Source organism: Natrix helvetica (genome assembly GCF_964273705.1).
Source record: "Natrix helvetica genome assembly, chromosome: 5".
Classification (NCBI taxonomy): Eukaryota; Metazoa; Chordata; class Lepidosauria; order Squamata; family Natricidae; genus Natrix; species Natrix helvetica.
Window position 1 is genome coordinate 54,032,872 of NC_138551.1, and position 22,865 is coordinate 54,055,736.

Sequence of the window (22,865 nt, forward strand, 5' to 3'; positions counted from 1 at the left end):
CCTCTTAGAAACTTATTGCTTGTTAATGTAATTTTGATGCCCTTCTTCTGTTTCCTTTTATCAATTTGTCTCTTTAAATTCATAAATTCTTTTGTTTTTTCTTCTTCTGTATCTTGCCATCTGGGTAGAGTTCCCCTCCATTTAATCCCTCTTTCAGTGTCCCACTCTTTCCATTTCCAGACACAAACCAATCACCATAGATATCAACGGATTTAATTTCTTTATGGTCATTTTCCTCTTCAGTTTTTAGGACTCTAACCTCCACTTTTTCCACTTGATAAACATCTCCAATTTCTTCATCATATTTTACTGTTAGATGCTCTAGGTTTTCCAATTTCTTCTCCGTTCTCTCAATGTATTTAATAATTTCTGAATTTCTAACAATATCTTTTGCAGGCTTAAAATTTCTTTCTGCTGTTGAAGTTGTGCCATTATCTCCAGCTGACAAACACTGCTGCTCTGGCTTGTTAGGTTTTTACAAGATTAAGCATAAATTCATAATGTCTTACTTTCACTTTTCTCTGGTTAAAGATATACTTCAAAGGAACATCTGTATGCTTTTCTTCTTATCACTCTCTATAAACAAATGGTGAGACCTTGAAGTGCCAAGCCAGAATAATCAGTGAGGAAAGTAAGAGTGTTTTGTTTCCAATACACAAACCTCCAGCCTCTGAGTAGAAGTGTTTTTCTTTCCCTCTGTTGTTACAATTTTCTTTGTTTCCTTTTGTAACTCTTTTATATTCCAAGTTTTAAAAAAGTCAAATTCTTGAATGAGTTAGAGAAGAAAGGGAGAAAAAATACCCACAGTAGTGAAGAAGGAGAATTTTAGACCATAGGTTACAAAGAATAATAATAAAAGAAAAAAAAAATAGAAGAAGAAAACTTAATCCATTCATTTTAAAAGGCTTGCATAAATTCCATCCATGAACATAGCATTTGAAAAGTAAGATAACCCACTGTCCAAAACCATTCAAAGCTTAATTCCGTCACTTATTTCTTCTGTTCTCAAATTTAAATTAACTTTAAGTTTTTTATAGGCAGTCTCTTTTAAAACGGCAAAATATCCTCACCAACTGGAAACACTTTCTCTTTCTGTATCCTTCTGTTTTGGAGCCGCCCCGACTTCATCAGCCTAATGGCTAGATTTTTTGTCACCAGCTTGAAGAATTTCTCTTGGATCCATCAGGGACTTTGCGATGTCTCTGAGATCAGCAAGACATATTCTTCCTGTTCACCATCTCTGCAGGATGGTTTAGGTTCAATTGGACCACCTAGCAGCAAAAGTATTGGCTGCAGTATTGAAGCATCAAGACTGCACATCCGTATCATCACAACATTAGCCCCTCCTCTCCATATGCCAACTTCCTCTTGTATTCTGTTCAGGGGGCATAGAGGAGCAGATTCATACTGTGGCTCAACTGTTATGCAATTGCAGCTTTGTGCTAAATTTCCAATGGGCCATAAATCTTAAACACTTATTGCTTTACTGAGTGCTTTACTGCAAATGAGCAGACCGGCGTTATTGCCCAATACTGATAGACCACTTATTAAATTTTCTGGCTGCTGATGGCTTTCACCATTCCACCGAGGATGTAAAATGTTGACATCCATTATTCATATAGTGAGTAGATATGAGCTTGTAGCAGGAACCTGTTTCACATAGTTAGAACAGGACTGTCAATGGAACACAAAAGGAATCCCCATGTTATGAATCCCCCCATCTCCTTAATTTGTCTGCTTTATAGAAATCCAGAGCCATCCACACAGAACTTCTGTGTTCAGATATAAGCAAAAAGACGGTACAGATGGAAAATCAGGAACCAGACTGTAGGCATATACCTGCATCAATCTCAAATAGCCAATAAATGCCTTTATGATTCCACTCATCATTTGATTTTGCTTTTAGCATTACGATTGGTGAAGCATAACATTGGATGTTGTTGGCTGAAAGGGAAAATACTCTTTTAATACCAGCTAACCTAAGAATAAGTTACATCTGTTTTACCATGGTTAGGGTCAAGATGAGGGCAACCGCATGGAGATGCAATATAAAATAGATGCATATTTGTCCCAGATTTCGTTCAAATGGACTAAAACAAAGGGTAAAGGAATCCCTGTGGATTTTACACTGCTAGTTGTTGCTGGCTATAGTGGGTGGTCCTCACCTTCATTTCAAAGCCATTAAGCCAAGGTTGTCTGAAGACATTTCGACAGTCATATGGCCAACGTGATGTCATGGAGTACTGAGTTAGCTCAAATAGAGACACACTAGTGCAGCGATGGCGAACCTTTTTTGACTCGTGTGCCACAAATGGGGGGAGCGCAGGGGGGTCATGTGCGGGTGTGCCGCACCCATAATGCAATGCGTGACACCCCCCCAGTGCGCATGCGCGCACAACGCACGACCCCCCCATTTCTACATGCTTTTTTCGCCCTCCCCAGGCTCCAGAGGCTTTATAGGAGTCGTTTAATGCTTAGACCCTTTATAGGGTCATTTTAAGCACTCCGAAGGCATCAGGGAAGCCTCCGGACGGTCCCTGAAGCCTCCGGAGGCCCTCTGGGTGGGCGGGGGAGGCTCTCTTCGCCCTCCCCAGGCTCCTATAAAGCCTCTGGAACCTAGGGAGGGCGAAAAATGGCTTTTAAAAAGGTGAACTCAGCTGGCCAGCGCGCGCATGCGCGCTAGCCAGCTAACAAACCAGCACCTCGCGTGCCCTGACAAATGGCTCCGCGTGCCAGCTGTGGCACACATGCCATAGGTTCGCCATCACTGCACTAGTGTCAGGAAAACTTTTGTTAGAACTTATTGAAATAAAAGCTCATTTTTCTCCCTTTTTTTCTTTTTCTTTTAAAATACAGTAATGTAAAAGTAACACCTCGCTAAAGATATGGTGAGATGACCTCATGGCAAGGGAATAAGGGATATGAAAATATGTAAATGTGCAATGAACTGCAGCTTAATGAATTTTCTACTTGAATAGTACCTGAAGTTATTTTTCAGATGTTTGATATGGATGCTTGCAAATCATATAGGTTTCCTTTCTATTTCTTCAGCTGAATTATGAAACTTGAGATTTGTGAATTTTATAATATGAAATTATAACATTCCACAGATATCGGAGGATTGTTTCTAATAACTGCACAGATGGTTTGCAAGAAAAATATGCAGCCAAGCCTGAACAGTGTCCAGGCAAAGCTCCCCGTGGGTTACATATTCTCACATCCACTGGCAAGTTGGTTACAGAACAAGGCTACAACACTACCTTCATAATTCTTATGGAAGAGGTAAGCTAATGCCAAATATTAGTAATGACTTATCCAGTAAAATAATTGTTCTAGTTCAAGAATTCTTCTGATTTTGAAAACATTTTTAATTGCCCAAGGATCAAACTAACTATAAAAATACAGGTTTTAATGGATGACCCTTTTCTGTGTTTTATAAATGTGTAGATGTTTATTGGTAATACAATTGAGGTGGGTGGGTGGATATACTGCATATAGAAAAGAAAGCAGCAAAATAAAATCTAGAAGTTGGAATGGTTATACAAATCAAATGACCTCTCTTAGTGCTGCTTGCAATAGAACTGCTGATTTGAAAGTTCAAAATATTACTTCTAATTTAAATTAAGATTATGTCAGCAGCAGCTATTTTATCAATGTAACGTTTCCTCTCTATATCCATCTATGGTACAAAACTTTGTATGAATGCTTCTAAGTAGGAATTCAGAAAAGAGCAGATGCAATGTACAAATTAGAAAGCCAGTAGCTGTTTATTAAAGATCCTGAACAGACTTTCACATATAATGAACAAAACACAAAAAAGCAATAACACTGCAGGTGATGCAAACAAAAAAATGAAGAAGGATGGATAGAAAGCTGAGTCGTGGGATTGTGTCTGGGGAAACTCTGCAGAGTAAAAGAAAAATGAATACGGCTTCAGTTGCTTTTACTGCTCTTTGCTGGGATAGGCGTACCATGAATGGCTTTAAGATTGGTTAGTCATTTCCCTCCATAACTTAGAGCATCTTCTGCAGTCATCATATGCTGAATTTACAACAGTGATGATATAATTTATTTTGTCTTAATGATAGCTGATGGGTATAGAGCAACGTCACCAGGGAGGAAATGGCCTTATTTTCTCAAATTTGGTGTTTCCTATCAAATCAGTGCCTGCTTCCCTGTGTACTGCACTGATTATTGCACTCTGCTGCTTGTTCATTTGCTTGTTTTATTTTAAAAAGGGTTTTGTTTGTGTTTATTTTCTTGTAAAAGTGAACTCAGCTATTAGAAGATTGAAGTTGACTTCTGCCTCACTGATCTTGTCAACTGTCTGCTTTAATTTTAGAAACAAACTATTCAGTAAAGAGAGTGCTTCTGTATGATTTGTAAGGCAAAGAAAATGGCAATTGGGATTAGAAATTTGGCTTGCAGAAAGTCTGGATTGACACATCTCTTACGCCTACCTCATGGACATTCATTGCTATTTGTTCCAGCAGCAAACCTGCTATTATTTGCCAGAGTGCCATTCCCTGTGGGTATCTGCCTGTTCCATCTAGTCAGATAAGGAGGCATGTTCCAGGTTCATTCTCTCAAATGTTATCATCTAGCAGGACCTAGGAAACACTTTTGTTCCTGGGACTTTGTAACCCTCCAGCCCTTTAGTTTAACCCTTAGAAAGCCATGAAGAGCTGGGTCCCCCCCCCCAAACAGGGGATAGAGAATCTTGGGACTGTATTGTTGGTTGTATGGATAGTCCTCAAATTATGACAGCAATTGGAATCAAAATTGCCATTGCTAAGCACCACAGTAATAAAATGTAATGTCACATGACTCCTCCACTTACTGACATCATTCTGATATTCCTTGTTGCTGTTGTTAAGCATGGGTGTGACATTCAACTTACAGCTGGCTTCCCCATTGACTGCAGGAAGCCATAGAGAACATCATGGAAGCCATGGTCATGTTACTGCCAGAGGCTAGGATGTAATGTGAACCTGGTGCTAAGCACTTGGATGGTGATCATGTGATCATAGGAAGCTCTGAGGACTGGTCTTAATTTCCTTTATTCAGTGTCTCCATAAATTAGAATGCTTATTAAATGATTGGGTGTAAGCTGAGGTCTATCGATATTGAATAACATTTATTGAGGCACTAGGTTTTGGTTTTGCTATTATTATTACATTCATGTGCGTGTTGATTGACCTCAGGTTTATGCAGGAAGCATCCTGTCATAAATAATTCTGAAAACTCCAGACAAATTGAAATGTCACCTTGTCTTATTAAACCCTAGAAACAAGCATGAGTCAAAAGTTGTGGCACATTAGCTAATGTAATTATGCCTTTGTTGGGTATGTGTGGAAGTTATGGGTAAAAGTTGAATATTAGCATGGAAGTGGGAAGAAGCAAATCAACTATTCAGACACATATAATAAGCTCCAATACCTTTCAGCATTGTATCTGTAACTAAAACACCTATGAAATTATACCAGGTTTGTAAGTTTGCAACTCTTGAAGCCTAGCTCTGAAAATGAGTATATATTGACTAATCTCATAAATGTCTAAATGGAAAATTACTGTAAAGTAGTTTTTATAATACATAGCCATTTCTCTTTAATATATAGAAATAATAGATTTTATATTCATATGGATAAATCATCATTTTTATGTTTTATGAATTGCTTATTAAAGCTGTGCAGGTACATGGGGAAAATGCTTGTGAATAATTAAACACTTGGCTCCAATATTGAATGTCTACATCATTGGGTTTACACTTATAGGAAGCACAAAGGTGCTTATTTATTACACAGGGCTGCTATGCTTTTGATTTTCCATTGTGCCTTGTACGTAATGCAGCTTTCTCATGTACTAGCTATCTGGTTTCAACTCTATTCAGTTTCCAGACTTTTTGGCATACATTATCACATTCCCAATTGATATTTTATATGACCTACACCATCTAAAATAGGGGTCTGTTGAATATACCCAGAGAATTGTGATAGTTATCCATTTGAAATGTCTCCACTTCATTTCCATTGCAATTTATATTCATAAACCTGGGACAGCTGACATAGCATGTGTGGTGAATGATACACATTTTACTATTTTATATACTGGAAACATAGTTAAAGAAAGGGATTAGGAGATCACTGCAATGCGGAAAAAGCTAGTAAAAAGATGAAGTAAGTTTTGTCACTATTTAGATATGAGGCCACAATTATTTTGTGTTTAAACACAAAAATGCCACAGAAAAATTGTATGTTATTAGAACCTTCTCAATTTTAAATTAATAACAATTCACAATGATCTGCCTGGATATTACTTAAAAAATAATCTATTGCCAAGAACATAATTCTTGATTTACTGATCCTTGATTGAAGAGAGGCATTTCATTTAATTTCTAGGAGATTTGTTTAAAACTTCTGATTTAAAAAGATAAGCAAAGAGTAGTGGGACACTTCTTTAGGATCCTTTGATCTTTCTCAGAATTTCATCGAAGGAAACACCATCATTCATGCTGGGCTGAAAAAGTAGTGGTTAGTTTCTGTTAGGGCTATGAAGAAATCACCTTTGCCTGTTATTATGCAGCAATGATAAGGTACCTTAGACTTATGCTTTTCCAGAACTCTGATAATTCTTCAACCTTATCACTACCCATGTGGACTTGGGGTTTTTGAATTTGTATTTCAGCAATATTTGGAAGACCCCCATATTCAGTGTTTCTAGATTAGATAAGGTAAAGATGGCTGGAGGAGGAGGAGGAGCTTCCGGAGGGAATGGAGGACTGCTTCTGAGCTCCGCTAGATGCGGAGGGCTCTTTGACGGGCGGGATGCTGCCGACCCTCATTTCCACCTTGAGGGTCGGGGATTTCGGGCGCCGAAGATCCTGGCACCCTGCCCGGCTCCAAGCTGGCCCATTGGGTCGGCCGGGTAGCCGGACAGGAGGAAGATAGCGCGCCAGTCAGCGCGGCAAGGCGGCTGGCGTTTTAAGCCAGCATGGCGGCTGGCGTTTTTTGAGTCGGAGCGGCAGAGAAACGGAGCGCCAGCGCCAGCGGAGCAGCGCAGCGGTAAAGACTTGAGTGGAGAGGGCAGAGAAGGCTGGAGGAGGTGGAGGACGGCGGCGGGGGTCTGTGTGACTGTGTGACTGGGCGGATTTTGGCTAGGGATACTTAAAAAGATGGTGGCAACCCAGGAGAGCCGAGCAGCCCAAACTATAAATCTATGGATCGCTGAGCTCCAAGCTAGCCGGCGATTGTGCTTTAGACCGGCGAGAGGGCCCTGGGAAGGAGTGCAAGGCCCGAGGGAGGCCCGTGAGATCCGAGGCGCCGAAGGGAAGAAGGGAAGGAGAGTGAGGCCTGAGGCGCCGGAGGAAGTAGAGAACGGAAAGAACGGTGGAAGGGCTGCAGGGAGGCCGCAGGGAGGCCGATGGAGCCCTCCCGGGCCCAATAACAACGAATGTGGATTGCCAAATGGACGGAGGACCATTCACAACCATGGCAGGCCATGGAATGGAGGCTTGGAACATCAGAGGCCCATGCAGAAGGTCAGACCCAGTGCTTTGCTGTACTCACCACTACCCCCCCACTCATTTACCACCTACTTACTATGGGCTATTCGCCCTACCGCCTATTATGACCTACCATCTATTACGAACTATTTCTTAGCTGCAATCTTTTATCCATCAACTGGCTATTTTATCTTATTTCCATCAACCATCATTTCCATTCTGATGCGGACTATTTTCATCAGCCTATCCCCTTGCCTGGACTATCCTCTTGCCAGGACCATCCCCTTAGTGGGAATTGCGGCTGCTGATGCATATTATCATCTACAGCACCCACTTGATGAACTTGGCCCTGTCCAATTATGTTATACACGAGGCTAGACCTGCTACAGCTACGAGAGTCCCCCCTCTTGCAGTTATGGCCTCCAGCCCTTTCGAGGGCCCACCTTGAGGACGGGTTCATTAACCCAGAGAGGTGGAGGAAGTGCTCGTTGAGGGGTTTTTTAATTAATTGTTTTTTAAAAATTGTAAGGGGTTACAGGGATGGGGGGGGGACAAGACAGGAGGGATGGGAGAGCCAGGCACCTTGGTGTGGTCGAAGGAGGAGGGAGCGGAGTGGGGGAGGAGAGGGAAGATAGCATTCCTGTGCAGGGCTCTTTGATACCAACGGTCGTGGGGAGGGGCAGGTGCGAGGACAGATTAAGAGCGCGTAGTCGGTTGGGAGACCGGGGTTTTTGGTCATTCCCGGTCGTTTGTACCAACCCCTGCATACTAGGTGGTCAGGATCTACAGACCCAAGGCCTGAGACTGCTGTTATGCAACGCGAGGTCCGTTGTTAATAAGGCCCCCCTCATTCACGATCTAATTTTGGAGGGGGAGCCGGACCTCGCAGGAATAACCGAGACCTGGTTGGGCCACAAGGGAGGTTTACCCCTCGTGGAAATGTGCCCGCCAGGTTATCGAGCATTTCACCAGCCTCGGGCCCAGGGAAGGGGCGGCGGGGTAGCAGTGATTATCCGGGAAGACTTAGAGCCGAGAGAGTTCACCGTGCCACAGACATCCGGGTGTGAGTCCCTTGTCATGAGATGGGGCCCAGGGAGGCAGTTGGGCCTGCTGATAGTATACCTGGCTCCTCGCTATACATCAGCGGCCCTGCCTGAACTCCTTGAGCTGATCTCATCGGTGGCGGTTGAGACCCCCAAACTTTTAGTGATGGGGGATTTTAATCTGCCGTCGATGGGAGAAGCGTCTGAGGGGGTTCGGGAGTTCATGGCTTCCATGACAGCCATGGACCTGACCCAGTTAATTCAGGGCCCTACTCACGAGGGAGGCCACACGCTGGACCTTGTCTTTGTCTCTGGCCAGTGGATGAGTGATCTGGGAATAGGGGATCCAGCCATTATTCCCCTGTCATGGTCGGATCACTCACTTCTCCGGCTTGACTTCCCTGGTGCTACCCCCCGCCGCGAGGAGGCGGAACCGGAAGGTATTAGATGGTTCTGCCCCAAGCGCCTGATGGAACCAGATAGGTTCCAGACGGAGCTTGGGCCACCTCCTGTGGACCTGACCCGCCCCCGAGTGGAGGACCTGGTAGACGCATGGAATAGTGCGACTACCGGGGCCCTAGACCGGTTGGCGCCTTTGCGGCCTCTCCTGCGGCGACGAACCACCCTGGCCCCTTGGTTTACCGAGGAGCTAAGGGTGATGAAACGCCACAAGAGACGCCTAGAGAGTTGTTGGAGATCCTCCCGTTCTGAATTTGACCGAGCGCAGGCACGAGCCTATTTAAGGACGTACCTTGTGGCATTAAGAGCGGCCAAACGTCAACATTGCGCCGCTCTTATTGCATCCGCAGATAACCGCCCTGCCGCCCTGTTTCGGGTGACTCGCTCCCTCTTGTTTGAGAGACCGCGGGAAGCCCCTTTACAGGGCAGAGCAGAGGAGTTTGGGAAATATCTACAGGACAAAGTCGCTCAAATCCGGATGGGATGGGCCCCTTTCAGTGGTCCAGTAGAGACGCCCGTGGCGAGTCTTGAGGGACCGCTTTGGGAGGAGTTTGACTCGGTTGCCATCGAGGATTTGGACAGGTTGCGTGGACGTCTGCGACCCACCACATGTTTATTGGACCCGTGTCCCTCCTGGCTTGTACTGGCATCCTGGGAGGATACGCGCGACTGGCTCCTGGGCCTAGTGAACGCCTCGTTGGGTGAGGGGTTTCTACCGGCCGCCTTGAAAGAGGCGGTGGTGAGGCCCCTGCTCAAGAAGCCTTCCCTGGACCCAACGGACCTAGTCAATTATCGTCCAGTCTCCAACCTTCCTTTTTTAGCGAAGGTTGTAGAGAGTGTGGTGGCACAGCAGTTCCCACGTCACCTGGAGGAAAATGATTATCTAGACCCACGCCAGTCCGGCTTCTGACCCGGGCACAGCACGGAGACGGCCTTGGTCGCATTGGTTGATGATCTCTGGAGGGCCAGAGATAGGGGTTGTTCCTCTATCCTGGTCCTATTAGATCTCTCGGCGGCGTTCGATACCATCGACCATGGTATCCTGTTGCACCGGCTAGAGGGGCTGGGAGTCAGGGGCACCGTTTTACGGTGGTTTGGCTCCTACCTCTCTGACCGGACGCAACGTGTGTTGGCAGGGGAGCAGAGATCGACCCGGAGGCCACTCACATGTGGAGTGCCACAGGAATCGGTGCTCTCGCCTCTCCTGTTCAACACATACATGAAACCGCTGGGCGAGATCATCCGTGGTTTTGGGGTGGGATATCATCTGTATGCTGATGATACTCAGCTATACATTTCCACCCCGAACCACCCCAATGAAGCCGTCGAAATGATGTCCTGGTGTTTGGAGGCCGTACGGGTCTGGATGGATGGCAACCGACTAAAACTCAACCCTGCCAAGACGGAGTGGCTGTGGCTTCCGGCCTCCCGGTTCAACCAGTTGCTTCCATCTCTGGCCATCGGGGGCGTGCAACTAGCCCCCATGGAACAGGTGCGCAATTTGGGCGTCCTCCTAGATGCCCGGCTGTCCATGGATGACCATGTAACAGCCGTGGCAAGGGGGGCGTTCCATCAGGTTCGCCTGATGCGCCAATTGCGCCCCTTATTGGACCGGGATGCCCTACACACAGTCACCCATGTGCTAGTGACGTCTCGCCTGGACTACTGCAATGCTCTCTACATGGGGCTTCCCTTGAGATGCACTCGGAGACTACAGTTGGTCCAGAACGCGGCCGCGCGGGTGATTATGGGGAGGACTAGATACTCCCCTGTAACACCTCTCCTGCGCGAGCTGCACTGGCTTCCTGTGGTCTACCGAGTGCGTTTCAAGGTTTTGATTATGATCTTTAAAGCGCTTCATGGCACTTAGTTACATGCAGGATCGCATCCTGCCCCACACATCCCTACGACCAATTCGCTCACACAGAGAGGGACTTCTCTGGGTGCTGTCCGCCAAACAGTGTCGGGGGGCGACACCCAGGAGCAGAGCCTTCTCTGTGATGGGCCAGCCCTGTGGAATGACCTCCCCCGTGACATCAGGATTACTTCCGATCTCCGCTCCTTCCGTGTACAGCTGAAGACCCACCTCTTTCAATTATCTGGCCTGGCTCAACCGTAATTTTTCTTACTCCTCCTGACTGTCTTTTTAAATTTTAAATTTTAATTGTACATTGGGTTTCTTACAATTGGGGTATTTTAATGGTGATTTTTAACTGTCTAAATGTTGTAATTTGTTACCTCCTCCGTGCATGTGTGTCTTTGTATATATGTATGTTTATGTGTTTGTACACATGTTTTATGTTCTATATGCTCCATTGTACGCCGCCCCGAGTCCTGTCTTGAAAGGGAGCGGCTAATAAATTCAAATTATTATTATTATTAATTATTAAGATGCTTAGGCTGTTCTTGGCATTTCTTCGGAAGAGTAATAGACTTGTGCATCTGTTCAACTTGTTGGATAATTTCAAAGTTCCAGCTTTCTCCTAGTTCTTTATCCTAAAACCAAGCCTAAACTGGGATTCAAATAGCAGCTGCAAGTAGAGGATTACCCTTATTAAAGAAAGGCAGAACCCTAGGCTAATTAGTCCTGTCACCGTTAGAACTTTTGACAAGCAATGTGCTCCAACACATCTCTTCCATTAGAGAATAAATTGTCTTGTTACTTTCTCTTAGTTTTTCATCCCTGTTATATATTTAGACCCAATAAATCCAATCATTTAAAACCAGTCTCTAGATTACTGACAAATTAAAGGCCTTTCCTCTGCTTGCCAGAGATTACACTTTGATAGAAAAACCAAGATGATTACCTGATGCCAGCAGAAGTATGGCAAAATTTAACTCTTTTCCTTTATATTGAAGTCATGTTGATATTTTGCAATAAAGACGTGAAATTATGAAACTGGGATATTGAAACCAATCTTTGCTTTCAAGTCCTGCTGCTCATCTCTAGCCTCATTTTTTTTTGTTTAGCTGACAACCAAGCCACTATTTTCTCATTATGGCCTATATCCATATTTCTGGCTGGAGTTTTTGTTGTTGTTTTGGTAACTCACATGTTTGAAAAAAAAACATGGATTATTTTAGGGAGGAAGAACTTGTAGTGTCAAATATAGAGTAGTAGGGTAGTTGAAAAATTTATGAAGAAAATCCTTCTACCAATTTTCATAACGTGTGCATTCTGCTATAGAAAGGGAATAGTATATTTGTCTTTGCACTTCTATTCTAGAAATTGATGAGAAAATGAAGCATGGATATAGTACAGATTTCATTCTGCAAGAGTCTGGAGTTTGCAGAATGTATAACTTACTTAGTATAACTGGTATATAACTTAATATAAATCCCTCATAGGAGGATCTCCTGGAAAGAAAAGAAATTTTATTTTAACAGTTGGAATCCAACAGCTCAGTTGGAATTTCCTTCCCTCGTGCTAGTTGTATTACTATTTGTGCTATTAGTCCCAAAGATGCTTTTTCGAGGGGCAACTGGACTTTCTGGTTTTTCTTTAAAGACATTTAATTTTTCATCCAAGAAGCTTCTTCAGTTCAGACTGAATGGTGGGCAATGGAAGGATTTATACTCCTTGCAAACAGCTGGTCATTTGCAATTTTCGTGAGTTGTTGAAGCCAGCTGGAGGGTTACCTGCATCATTAGGGTCCCCTGAGCAGATCAATGGATGTGGAGCCTTCTTGAAACTGTTGAAAGGACTGTGTTGTAGACTGGAGATAGTTGATGTCATATCCCTCCCCCACAGTTTAGAGAGGTGTGTTTAATTTTGACATAGATGGCTTCTTTAACTCTTCTTTCAAACTAGCAGTTCTCTCTCTCCAAAATGTAGACTTGGATGCTTCTTGGATGAGAAGCAAACCATATTTAAAGAAAAACCAGAAAGTCTAGTTGCCTTTTGAAAAAAGCACCTTTGGAACAACCATAATCTGGATGCCTGAGAATCTCCAGGCATCCAGGCATACTACTACTAGTAGTAATATTACTACTATTATAAAATTACTAATTAGTGCCTAAGAAATACATTTTTTAAAGATTCATATCTTATCTATAACTTGGAATTACTGTATACAATACACTATACTACTTGAGAATTTATTTTCATGCATATCTAGCCATTAGCATAGCATTTAGCATTTAGACTTATATACTGCTTCACAGTGCTTTACAGCCCTCTCTAAACAGTTTACACAGTCCACATATTGTCCCCAATAATCTAGGTGATCATTTTACTCGGAAGGATGGAAGGCTGAGTCAACCTTGAGCCTGGTGAAATTTGAACTGTCAAAATGTAGGCAGACGGCAGTCAGAGGAAGTAGCCTGCAGTACTGCACTCTAACCACTGCGCCACCACAGCTCATTAATATATTTAAGTATAGGGAAAATATATATCCCGTCAACGGGAGCGGCTTCTGAGGTGGCTCGGGAGTTCATGGCTTCCATGACGGCCATGGACCTGACCCAATTAGTGCAGGGCCCCACTCACGAAGGGGGCCACACACTGGACCTCATTTTTGTATCTGAACAGTGGACGAGTGATCTGGGAATAGGGGATTTAGTCATCACGCCCCTGTCATGGTCAGACCACTCATCCCTCCGGCTGGACTTCCCTGGCGCTATCCCCCACCGCGAGGAGGCGGAACCAGACCCTATAAACTGGTACCGCCCCAGGCACCTGATGGAATCGGATAGATTCCAGACGGAGCTTGGGCCAATACCTGTAGCCTTGTCCCGTGCCCGCTCCGAGGACCTAGTGACTGCCTGGAATAGGGCGACGGCTGGGGCCTTGGACCGGGTTGCGCCTTTGCGACCTCTCCTGCGGCATCGACCCACCCGGGCTCCTTGGTTTACTGAGGAGCTTAGGGTGATGAAGCGCCACAGGAGACGTCTAGAGAGCAGGTGGAGGTCCTCACGCTCCGAATCTGACCGAACACAGGTAAGAGCCTATTTGCGGACTTACCTTGTGGCAATAAGAGCGGCCAAACGTAGACATTGTGCTGCCCTTATTGCGTCCGCGGATAACCACCCTGCCGCCCTGTTTCGGGTGACCCGCTCCCTTTTATCTCAGGGGGCGCGGGAGACACCCTTACAGGGTAGAGCAGAGGAATTTGGGGAATATCTTCAGGACAAAATCGATCAGATCCGGAGCGGGTGGACCTCCGTCAGTGGACCAGACGAGCCGCCAACAGCGAGTCTTGAGAGACCATTCTGGGAGGAGTTTGACTCTGTTGCCCCCGAGGATTTGGACAGGCTGCGTGGACGGCTGCGACCCACCACATGTTTAATGGACCCGTGCCCCTCCTGGCTGGTACTGGCAGCCTGGAAGGTGACACGAGGCTGGCTCCTGGGCCTGGTGAACGCCTCACTGGGTGAGGGATACTTACCAACCGCCTTGAAAGAGGCGGTGGTGAGACCCTTGCTCAAGAGACCTTCGCTCGACCCAATGGAACTAGCTAATTATCGTCCAGTCTCCAACCTCCCCTTCTTGGCGAAGGTTGTTGAGAATGTGGTGGCGCAGCAATTTCCACGACACCTGGACGAATCCGACTATCTAGACCCACGCCAGTCTGGCTTCCGACCCGGGCACAGCACTGAGACAGCCTTGGTCGCGTTGGTTGATGATCTCTGGAGGGCCAGAGATAGGGGTTGTTCCTCTATCCTGGTCCTATTAGACCTCTCGGCGGCTTTTGATACCATCGACCATGGTATCCTATTGTGCCGGTTGGAGGGGATGGGAGTCGGAGGCACCGTTTTGCGGTGGTTCGGCTCCTACCTCTCCGACTGGAAGCAATGTGTGTTGACAGGGGGGCAGAGGTCGTCCCTGAGGCCACTCACCTGTGGGGTGCCACGGGGGTCGGTCCTCTCGCCTCTCCTGTTCAACGCATATGTGAAGCCGCTGGGCGAGATCATCCGTGGTTTTGGGGTTGAGTACCACCTGTACGCTGATGATACTCAGCTGTACATCTCAACCCCAATCCACCCCAACGAGGCTGTCGAAGTGATGTCCCGGTGTTTGGAAGCCGTCGGGGTCTGGATGGGGGACAACAGACTCAAACTCAACCCCTCCAAGACCGAGTGGCTGTGGGTGCCGGCACCTCGGTTCAGCCAGCTGACTCCATCGCTGGCCATAGGGGGCGAACAACTGTCCCCTGTGGAGCGGGCGCGCAATTTGGGCGTCCTCCTTGATGCCCGGCTGTCAATGGAGGACCATGTGGCAGCCGTGGCAAGGGGGGCGTTCCACCAGGTTCGCCTGGTGCGCCAATTGCGCCCCCTACTGGACCGGAGTGCCCTGCGCACGGTCACTCATGCGCTGGTGACGTCTCGCCTGGACTACTGCAATGCACTCTACATGGGGCTTCCCTTGGGACGCATCCGGAGACTGCAGCTAGTTCAGAACGCAGCCGCGCGGGTTATTATGGGGAGTACATGTTACTCCCACGTAACACCTCTCCTGCGCGAGCTGCACTGGCTACCTGTGGCCTTTCGGGTGCGTTTCAAGGTATTGATCACCATCTTTAAAGCGCTCCATGGCATAGGACCTAGTTATCTGCAGGATCGCATCCTACCACACACGTCCCTGCGACCTATCCGCTCACACAGGGAGGGGCTCCTCCTGGTGCCGTCCGCTAGGCAATGCCAACGAGCGACACCTAGGAGTAGGTCCTTCTCTGTGATGGGCCCAACCCTCTGGAATGACCTCCCCCCTGACATTCGAACTACCACCGACCTCTGCTCCTTCCGTCAAAAGTTAAAGACTCACCTATTTCAATCAGCTGGCCTGGCACTTTCTTAGTTTTACCTCCCGGGGATTTATTTTAATTGGGTTTCGGGTTTTAATTGGGATGTTTTTAGGGTTTTAGAATAATTTATTTCTTGTACAGTCTATCTCCCCCTCCAAATGTATTTTAAATGTATTTCATTGTTATGATTGTATTTTATTTGCATCGACTGTACACCGCCCCGAGTCCCTTGTTGGGAGAGGGGGCGGTCTAAAAATCTAATAAATAAATAAATAAATAAATAAATAAAGTAAACCCAAACTATATGGTGCAATCATTACTCACTCCTCTGTAGTAAAAATGGACTTTATCAGTCAAATTAATAAACAACAGTTTTCCTTCTTGCAGGGTGACCTCCAGAGGACAAACATCCAATTGGATTTTGGAGATGGTACTGCTGTATCCTATGCTAATTTCAGTCCTATAGAAGATGGTATCCGGCATGTTTATAAGAGCACTGGAATCTTCCATGTGACAGCTTATGCAGAAAATAACTTGGGTTCTGATTTGGCAGCACTTTTCCTGCATGTGGTTTGTAAGTAGATGGAGTAGTACTCTTCATTTGAGTGAATGCAGAGCTCATAGCTCTGGAAGACTTGCTTCTTAAATAAAATTTCTACAATCTGATTACCATTTTAGCTCATTCACCTTTATATTTTTAAACATTGTAAAAGTTCAAATATTTCCTATTAATAGGGTGCTACTGAGGGACGTGGTGGCTCAGTGGCTAAGATGCTGAGCTTGTCGATGAGAAAGGTCGGCAGTTTGGTGGTTCGAATCCCTAGTGCCACGTAATGGAGTGAGCTCCTGTTACTTGTCCCAGCTTCTGCCAACCTAGCAGTTTGAAACCACTTAAAAATGCAAGTAGAAAAATAGGGTGATACCACCTTTGGAGGGAAAGTAACAACATTTGATGCACCTTCGGTATTTAGTCATGCTGGCCACATGACCATGGAGACATCTTCAAACAGCACTGGCTCTTTGGCTTTCAAACGGAGATGAGCACTGCCCCTAGAGTCGGGAACGCCTAGCACATATGTGCGAGGGAAACCTTTGCCTTTACCTTTACGTTAGGGTGCTACATGGCCCTACCGCTACAAACATTAATAGATTCAACTCCCAATAAGACAATTGCAGGAGCATGATAGATTTTCTTACTGTTTTTCCAATTAGTTCCACATTTTGCTCGAATTCAAATAACATATACAGTGTAAAGGAAAAAGTTGCAAATATATACCATTTTAATTTAAGTTAATGAAAAATTGAAAATATTAGAATTATTTTATAAATTTAAATTACTATTAATCTAAGAATAGAAGAATAGTAGAATATCCTAAGAATAGTTCAAGAATGTTTTTGTCATAATTATCTCATTGGATCTCAGTTTTAGGCATCTTTGTCATATTCAAGAGAAAAGTTTGATGGTGTGCTCTCAAAATTGCTATTCTTTTGTACTTTTAGAAGAAAACAGGAGTAATTACCATATTTACCTGAGATGGAAAAAATCATATTTCAATGGGAGAATTATTTCTTTAGTACAAAAACAAGGACCAATATGTTGTCATATGAAAAAATATCTGTATGGAAATTCAGCTATTGGATTGTGTCATCTTGCAACTTTATGTACTGCATGTCCTTTCTATGTGCACATTGTGACATTTTGTACTTTTTATAATAGACTTGTACTCCTTTTGTACATTGATTAGAATTCTTTTAGTTTGATAAATACAGAAGTGGGTGTTAGTTTGGCATAATTGTGGAATTTGGTGTCCTGAATATGTCATAATGTTCTTTTTAGATTTGTAAACATACAGAGTTAATGTGAAGTACAGTACTTCAGTAAATCATGCTGGTCTGTTAACCTTGGAAACAATGTTGATGGAGGCTATTATTCTATATTATACACTGCCTGTATAATAAGTCTTATTGAACTCAGTGAGTCTTTCAGGCATGCAATAGCTTGCCCTTCTTAGGGGCTGGTGAGTATTGTAATATGATTGGAATATTTGAAGTTAGTGAAAAATACATTAAAAATACTGCAATAATATTCAATAGTCTGTTGCTCTGTGCATGAAAGGATAGAATATAGCAAACATAGGATAGCATAGCATAGCATAGCATAGCATAGAGCAAATGTACTTTATGTATAATCAAGAAACTTGAAGGAGATGGCCTAAAAAGAGGCAAGATAGCTTGATTTGTAAAGAGAACAAATAAATTTCACAAAGTGCTTTATCAGTGGATCCAGTGTTAACTTTTTTAGTTAGATTGCATTTAATTTTGCAATTTAAGATAATTATCATTATACCAGGTTCTTGGGAAGGACTTGATAGATGGGCAAAATAGCCAAATCCAGTTTAAACATCTGGATGACTGTGTGACCAATCATAATGTTCTACATTTTTATTCTGCATGTCTGCCAGCAATTCTGAGTTCTTCATGAATTGTTAAAAACATTTCAGACAAGAAAAGAAAACAAAGCAAAAAAGAAATAAAAGTAGAAGATGAGGTGTGTTTCCAGGGTCCAAATAGATGGCATTGATCAATTGATGGAACCTGGAATACACCAGTCTACTAGATTGTAAAATAGATTGATTCCTGCTTCTTTGTGGCAAGCCCTCAGCTATTGGAACACTGCTATCAGGACTTGTGGGATGATATGATAGCAGCGTTCTAATATCTAAGGGGCTGCCACAAAGAAGAGGGGGGTGTTAATCTATTCTCCAATGCACCTGAAGGCAGATAAGAAGAAATGGATGGAAACTAATCAAGGAGAGAACCAACCTAGAACCAAGGAAAAATATTCTTACAGAACAATTAATCAGTAGTACAACTTTCCTCCAGAAGGTGTAGGTACTCCAACACTGGAGGTTTTAAAGGAGAGCTTGTTCAACCTTTTGTCTGAAATGTTATAGAATTTCCTGCTTGAGCAGTGGGTTGCACTAAAAGAACTCCAGGGTCCTTTCCAATTCTGTTATTCTGTTGTAGATCAGATTAGCCAGGTTGATATTCTGGAAGATAGGAAGTTCCTCGAGTAGCTATGCAATATAGGACATACAGTATATTAACAACCCAAGCCTTGAATTAAACTCAGAAGAAAATTGTCAACCAGTGTACCTCATAAAGCAGAGGTATTACATGGGCATATGGAGGCATGCATGTCAGTGCCATACCATTGCTTTCTAGACCAACTGAATCATCCAGGTGGTCTTCCCCCCCAAAAATTAAATTGGCAGTTTATTTTCTCTGCTTATAGAAGCAGTGTTTATCAACAAATTGAACTTCAATCAATCTAATTAATTTCATAATCCCTGTAAAATCATAGATTTTCATGATCCATGATTCATATTTTTATAGGGATTCTCAGCAAAACAATTTGTAATCCTTCCAGTCAGTTTCTGATCAGGTTCATGATCCTTATCATGCATGCTTAGAAACAGGAAGAATTGAACTTCTGAAAGAACAAAGATCAAGAGAAGTTAAGAGCAAGCCAACAAATAATAAAATGTGAGTCCCTCTCTTTCTCTTGCCTCTTTCCATCCAGACCCAATCTCATTTATTTAATCTCTGAGCTCTTCAACAAGACAGCAATTAATCCTCTACAACTGTTGATGTATTCAAGTCTTGTCCTAAAGAAACAACCTATTATATACCTATTACTGGGTAACTTGTTTTGTAAGATCTTATAGGAAGACTTATAAACTGGGATGCTCTTGGGCTGATTTTCATTTTTCTTTTTATTGTGATTTTCTTTTTTAGAATGTGAAACCTATTGCTACCATATGTGATTCTATGATTATTTTCTTAAGAAACAGAACACAGTTATCTTCAGAGAAACAGCAGCCCTGACAATCCCTAAATTGTGCATGACTGCCCTTTCTTCAACTTTTTAGTATTCTCTGATGTCTATGGTGCTCTTGAAAATACTCTGCGTGCCTGTCACATTCAGTGGTCAAAGTTCCATCATGTTATTCTAATTCTTGTGCATGCAAATATATGAATACATATTTGTGTGCATATTTATTTATTACACTGGCAATAGCTTTTCCATGAATTATTTCTTACTTTCATACTAAATATCCAAGTGTGCCTTATTGATGTCCCTCCTCCTCCTTGGTGCCTTCTCCCTTCTCCTCCATTCTTTTGAAATAATAATTCAAAAAATCCTTCCAAAATGCAAAACCGTTCTTATATTTTAACTGACCTGGACAATAGCTATGATGACTAATTGCAAGGTCTCACCTGCTCACAATTAGAGCATTTAATCTAACTGGAGCACCCAAACAACTGCAAAAAGCTATCAATTATTCCAAACGTGCCTGATGTACAACAAGGACAAATAAAAATTCACTTCAGCATGTGAATGTTAATGGAAAAACTAAAAGAGGAAAACCAGATGGATAGACAGATTATATTGCTGTTAAAACTTCACTCTTTTCCAACTGTTTTTATCCCTTTTCTGTCTCTTTTTGTCCCCTTTATTGGTGACAAAGTAAATGACTAATGTCTTCATATGAAAACTTAAATAGCCATCTGCTGCATTGCCCTGGGGGGCACCGGAGCAAATTGCTTACCAATAAGTTATGCATTTTTCTCTGCCAATATGTTTTTATTTGAAGAACATTTGTGGTGGAATTTAGTCCAAATTCCCAGGAGAGAAGGGCTGCATTCCAACACAATATCTGAATTATTTTCTCCAACAAGACAATTTTACCACAATGTAAATGAACTTGGATACTCTGACATAGTGCCCCCAATCCCCAGCCCAAACTTGTTCCATAAGTGTCCCCCACATTCAGATCATAAAAATTATGATTTACTATTGGGATTAAAGTTTACATATATACAATATAACTATAGATATATACATACACCACCTGTATACATACATCAATACAAATACATGTACCATTACCTCGCAGATATTCTTCAACCTACGTATATCTGTGCATTGGTTTTTATCTTTTGAATGACCATATCACTTACCATGTTAAATAAAGTTCACTATTACTTTCATCATATTTCTCTTGCTTATTATCATTGTTTTGAAGTATAGTTCTGTTTTCTGAGTTATTAATAATTCTGCCCATTTAGTTTTGGCATCTGCAAATGACCTAATTGTGTAGTTACTTAATTGAGAAACCATACAATCCAACTCACTATTAACTATTTTGTGAAAAAAAAATATCATGGGATATTTTCATTTCAGTTTTGTTGAAATGATGAAATATGGCATTTAAAATGTTCCAGTAATTTGTGGAAGGAAATTGGCAGATCAAATCTGGTAAGATGTATTCCAGAAAAATCCATGCTAACTTTAACACTTTACCACCTATCTGATTTTTTTTAAAAAAAAGGCCTTAAAAACTCTGTTTATGAAGTGTTTTATATCAGGATGATCCGTCTGTGCTTTTCTGGATCGTCTTTCTTTCTCCTATCTTTTTGAAGATCGAGACATAATGCTGCCCTGTCTGGGACTTCACCTGTTTTTCCAGGGTTAATTTATATTTCAGCCATTCTCCAAAAACCTTTGAGGGTGAGGGTGGAAATCTGCATTAGAGGTAGTTGTTATTGCTAGTGGGTATTTCAAACTTCAGGCAATTTTATAGCTGTTTATATTGATCACAGTTTGGTATAATCGCAATGCAATAGCATTCATTGCAATAGCTGTCCTCAGCTTGCCTTCCTTCAGATGTTACATCTTTGTTATTTTTAAATCATTATATTGTTTTATAGTTATTTAAGCAGATAGAAGTGCCAAGAAGAAAAAGGGGCTATTACCTGTTTCTTTTCCTTTGTTTTATTTTTCATTTAACCCCCTGAAGATATGAATATAAGCAGGTCTGTGACAGTGTATTATTATCCTTCTACAGGTCCAGTGGAACGTGTCCATTTGAATGTGCCTTTTGTGGCCATCAGAAATAAGGAAGTCAATCTCACGGCTGTAGTTTGGCCAAATCAGTCAGGCACCCTCACTTACTTCTGGTGGTTTGGCAACAATAGCAAGGTTTGTTCCATTTTTAGAAATATATTTATTTTCTATGACAGGATTAACTATTGATTCATCTTGATTCTGAAAAGAGAATGCCACCTGGAACTGCAATAAAGCAGAATAATTTTATATTACTGTCAAAACAGCTTCTTTGTTTTCCAAACTTTATTTCCTTTCTTTTCTCTCCCCCCCCCCCACTTTTTCCCTTTTTATCCTATCTTGTGTGGCTGTTTGCAGGAGTCTTTTCAGTGTGCAGTTGTCTGTTATTGGAACATTATGTTTAGAAGCTATTATTGCTTACTAGAATTCAAAATTATACCCCATTGTATATAGTGGATAATTCTGGCATTTAAGATGGCTGGTGATCAACTAAACAGGGTTTCTAACAAGAGGGCTAGCTTGTGCATAGAATTTTAGAATCTGACTCATATTTTAAAGCCATTGGGAATCAAATCACTTTTGGTCTGTGAATTCAAGCTAAACAACTCTGAACAACTCTGCACTTGTTTGCCCATGCTGCGTGTTCCTGTCTTTGGACATATGTCAGAGGTCTACATGAATGTTCAATGAGAGTTACTAGTTACATATACAATTATCAGCTAGTGTATTTCTGAAGCTAAATTTGAAAAAAAATGGTTTTGATGATTGCTGAGTCTGATACTCTTTGTAGATGATAAATGTATACTTCAGTAAGATTGTTCAACAAATCCAAGATTTTTTGGCCTTGTTATAAGCACATGAATATACAGTTGTTTCAAGCTGTAGCCGGAAGTTCTTTGGAACCCTAATAGGTTCTGAAATGTATACTAGACACAAGCTCCTATAAAATATTATTTGCCAGCCACTCATTTTCCCATCCAATGAGATATATATTTTAAATTCAGACCCTTGCGTGAAAATATGCTTGACTCAAAGAAAAAAGGAGGAAGTACTCTTCCTTATCAAAGAAACTATACAATAGAGGAATTTGGTTCAGATGGTTATTGCCAGAAGGAATGCTGATTTTCTGGGAGTTAGAATTAAGACAGTGGATGAGGCAGAGGCCTTTATTAGAAAACATCTTTCTCTCCCAGAGGACAAAGATAGCG

At 42.7% G+C, this 22,865-nt stretch overlaps 1 protein-coding gene across 1 annotated transcript in view; it reads left to right on the forward strand.

Annotated features, from left to right (window-relative positions):
• SORCS3 (sortilin related VPS10 domain containing receptor 3) overlaps window positions 1–22,865 on the forward strand; it is a 541,760-nt gene that overhangs the window by 485,587 nt on the left and 33,308 nt on the right. The window contains exons 18-20 of the mRNA XM_081954063.1: window positions 3,111–3,282; window positions 16,134–16,320; window positions 21,659–21,792. Of these exons, the coding sequence (XP_081810189.1) occupies window positions 3,111–3,282; window positions 16,134–16,320; window positions 21,659–21,792 (493 nt within the window). The remainder of the gene's footprint in view (window positions 1–3,110; window positions 3,283–16,133; window positions 16,321–21,658; window positions 21,793–22,865) is intronic.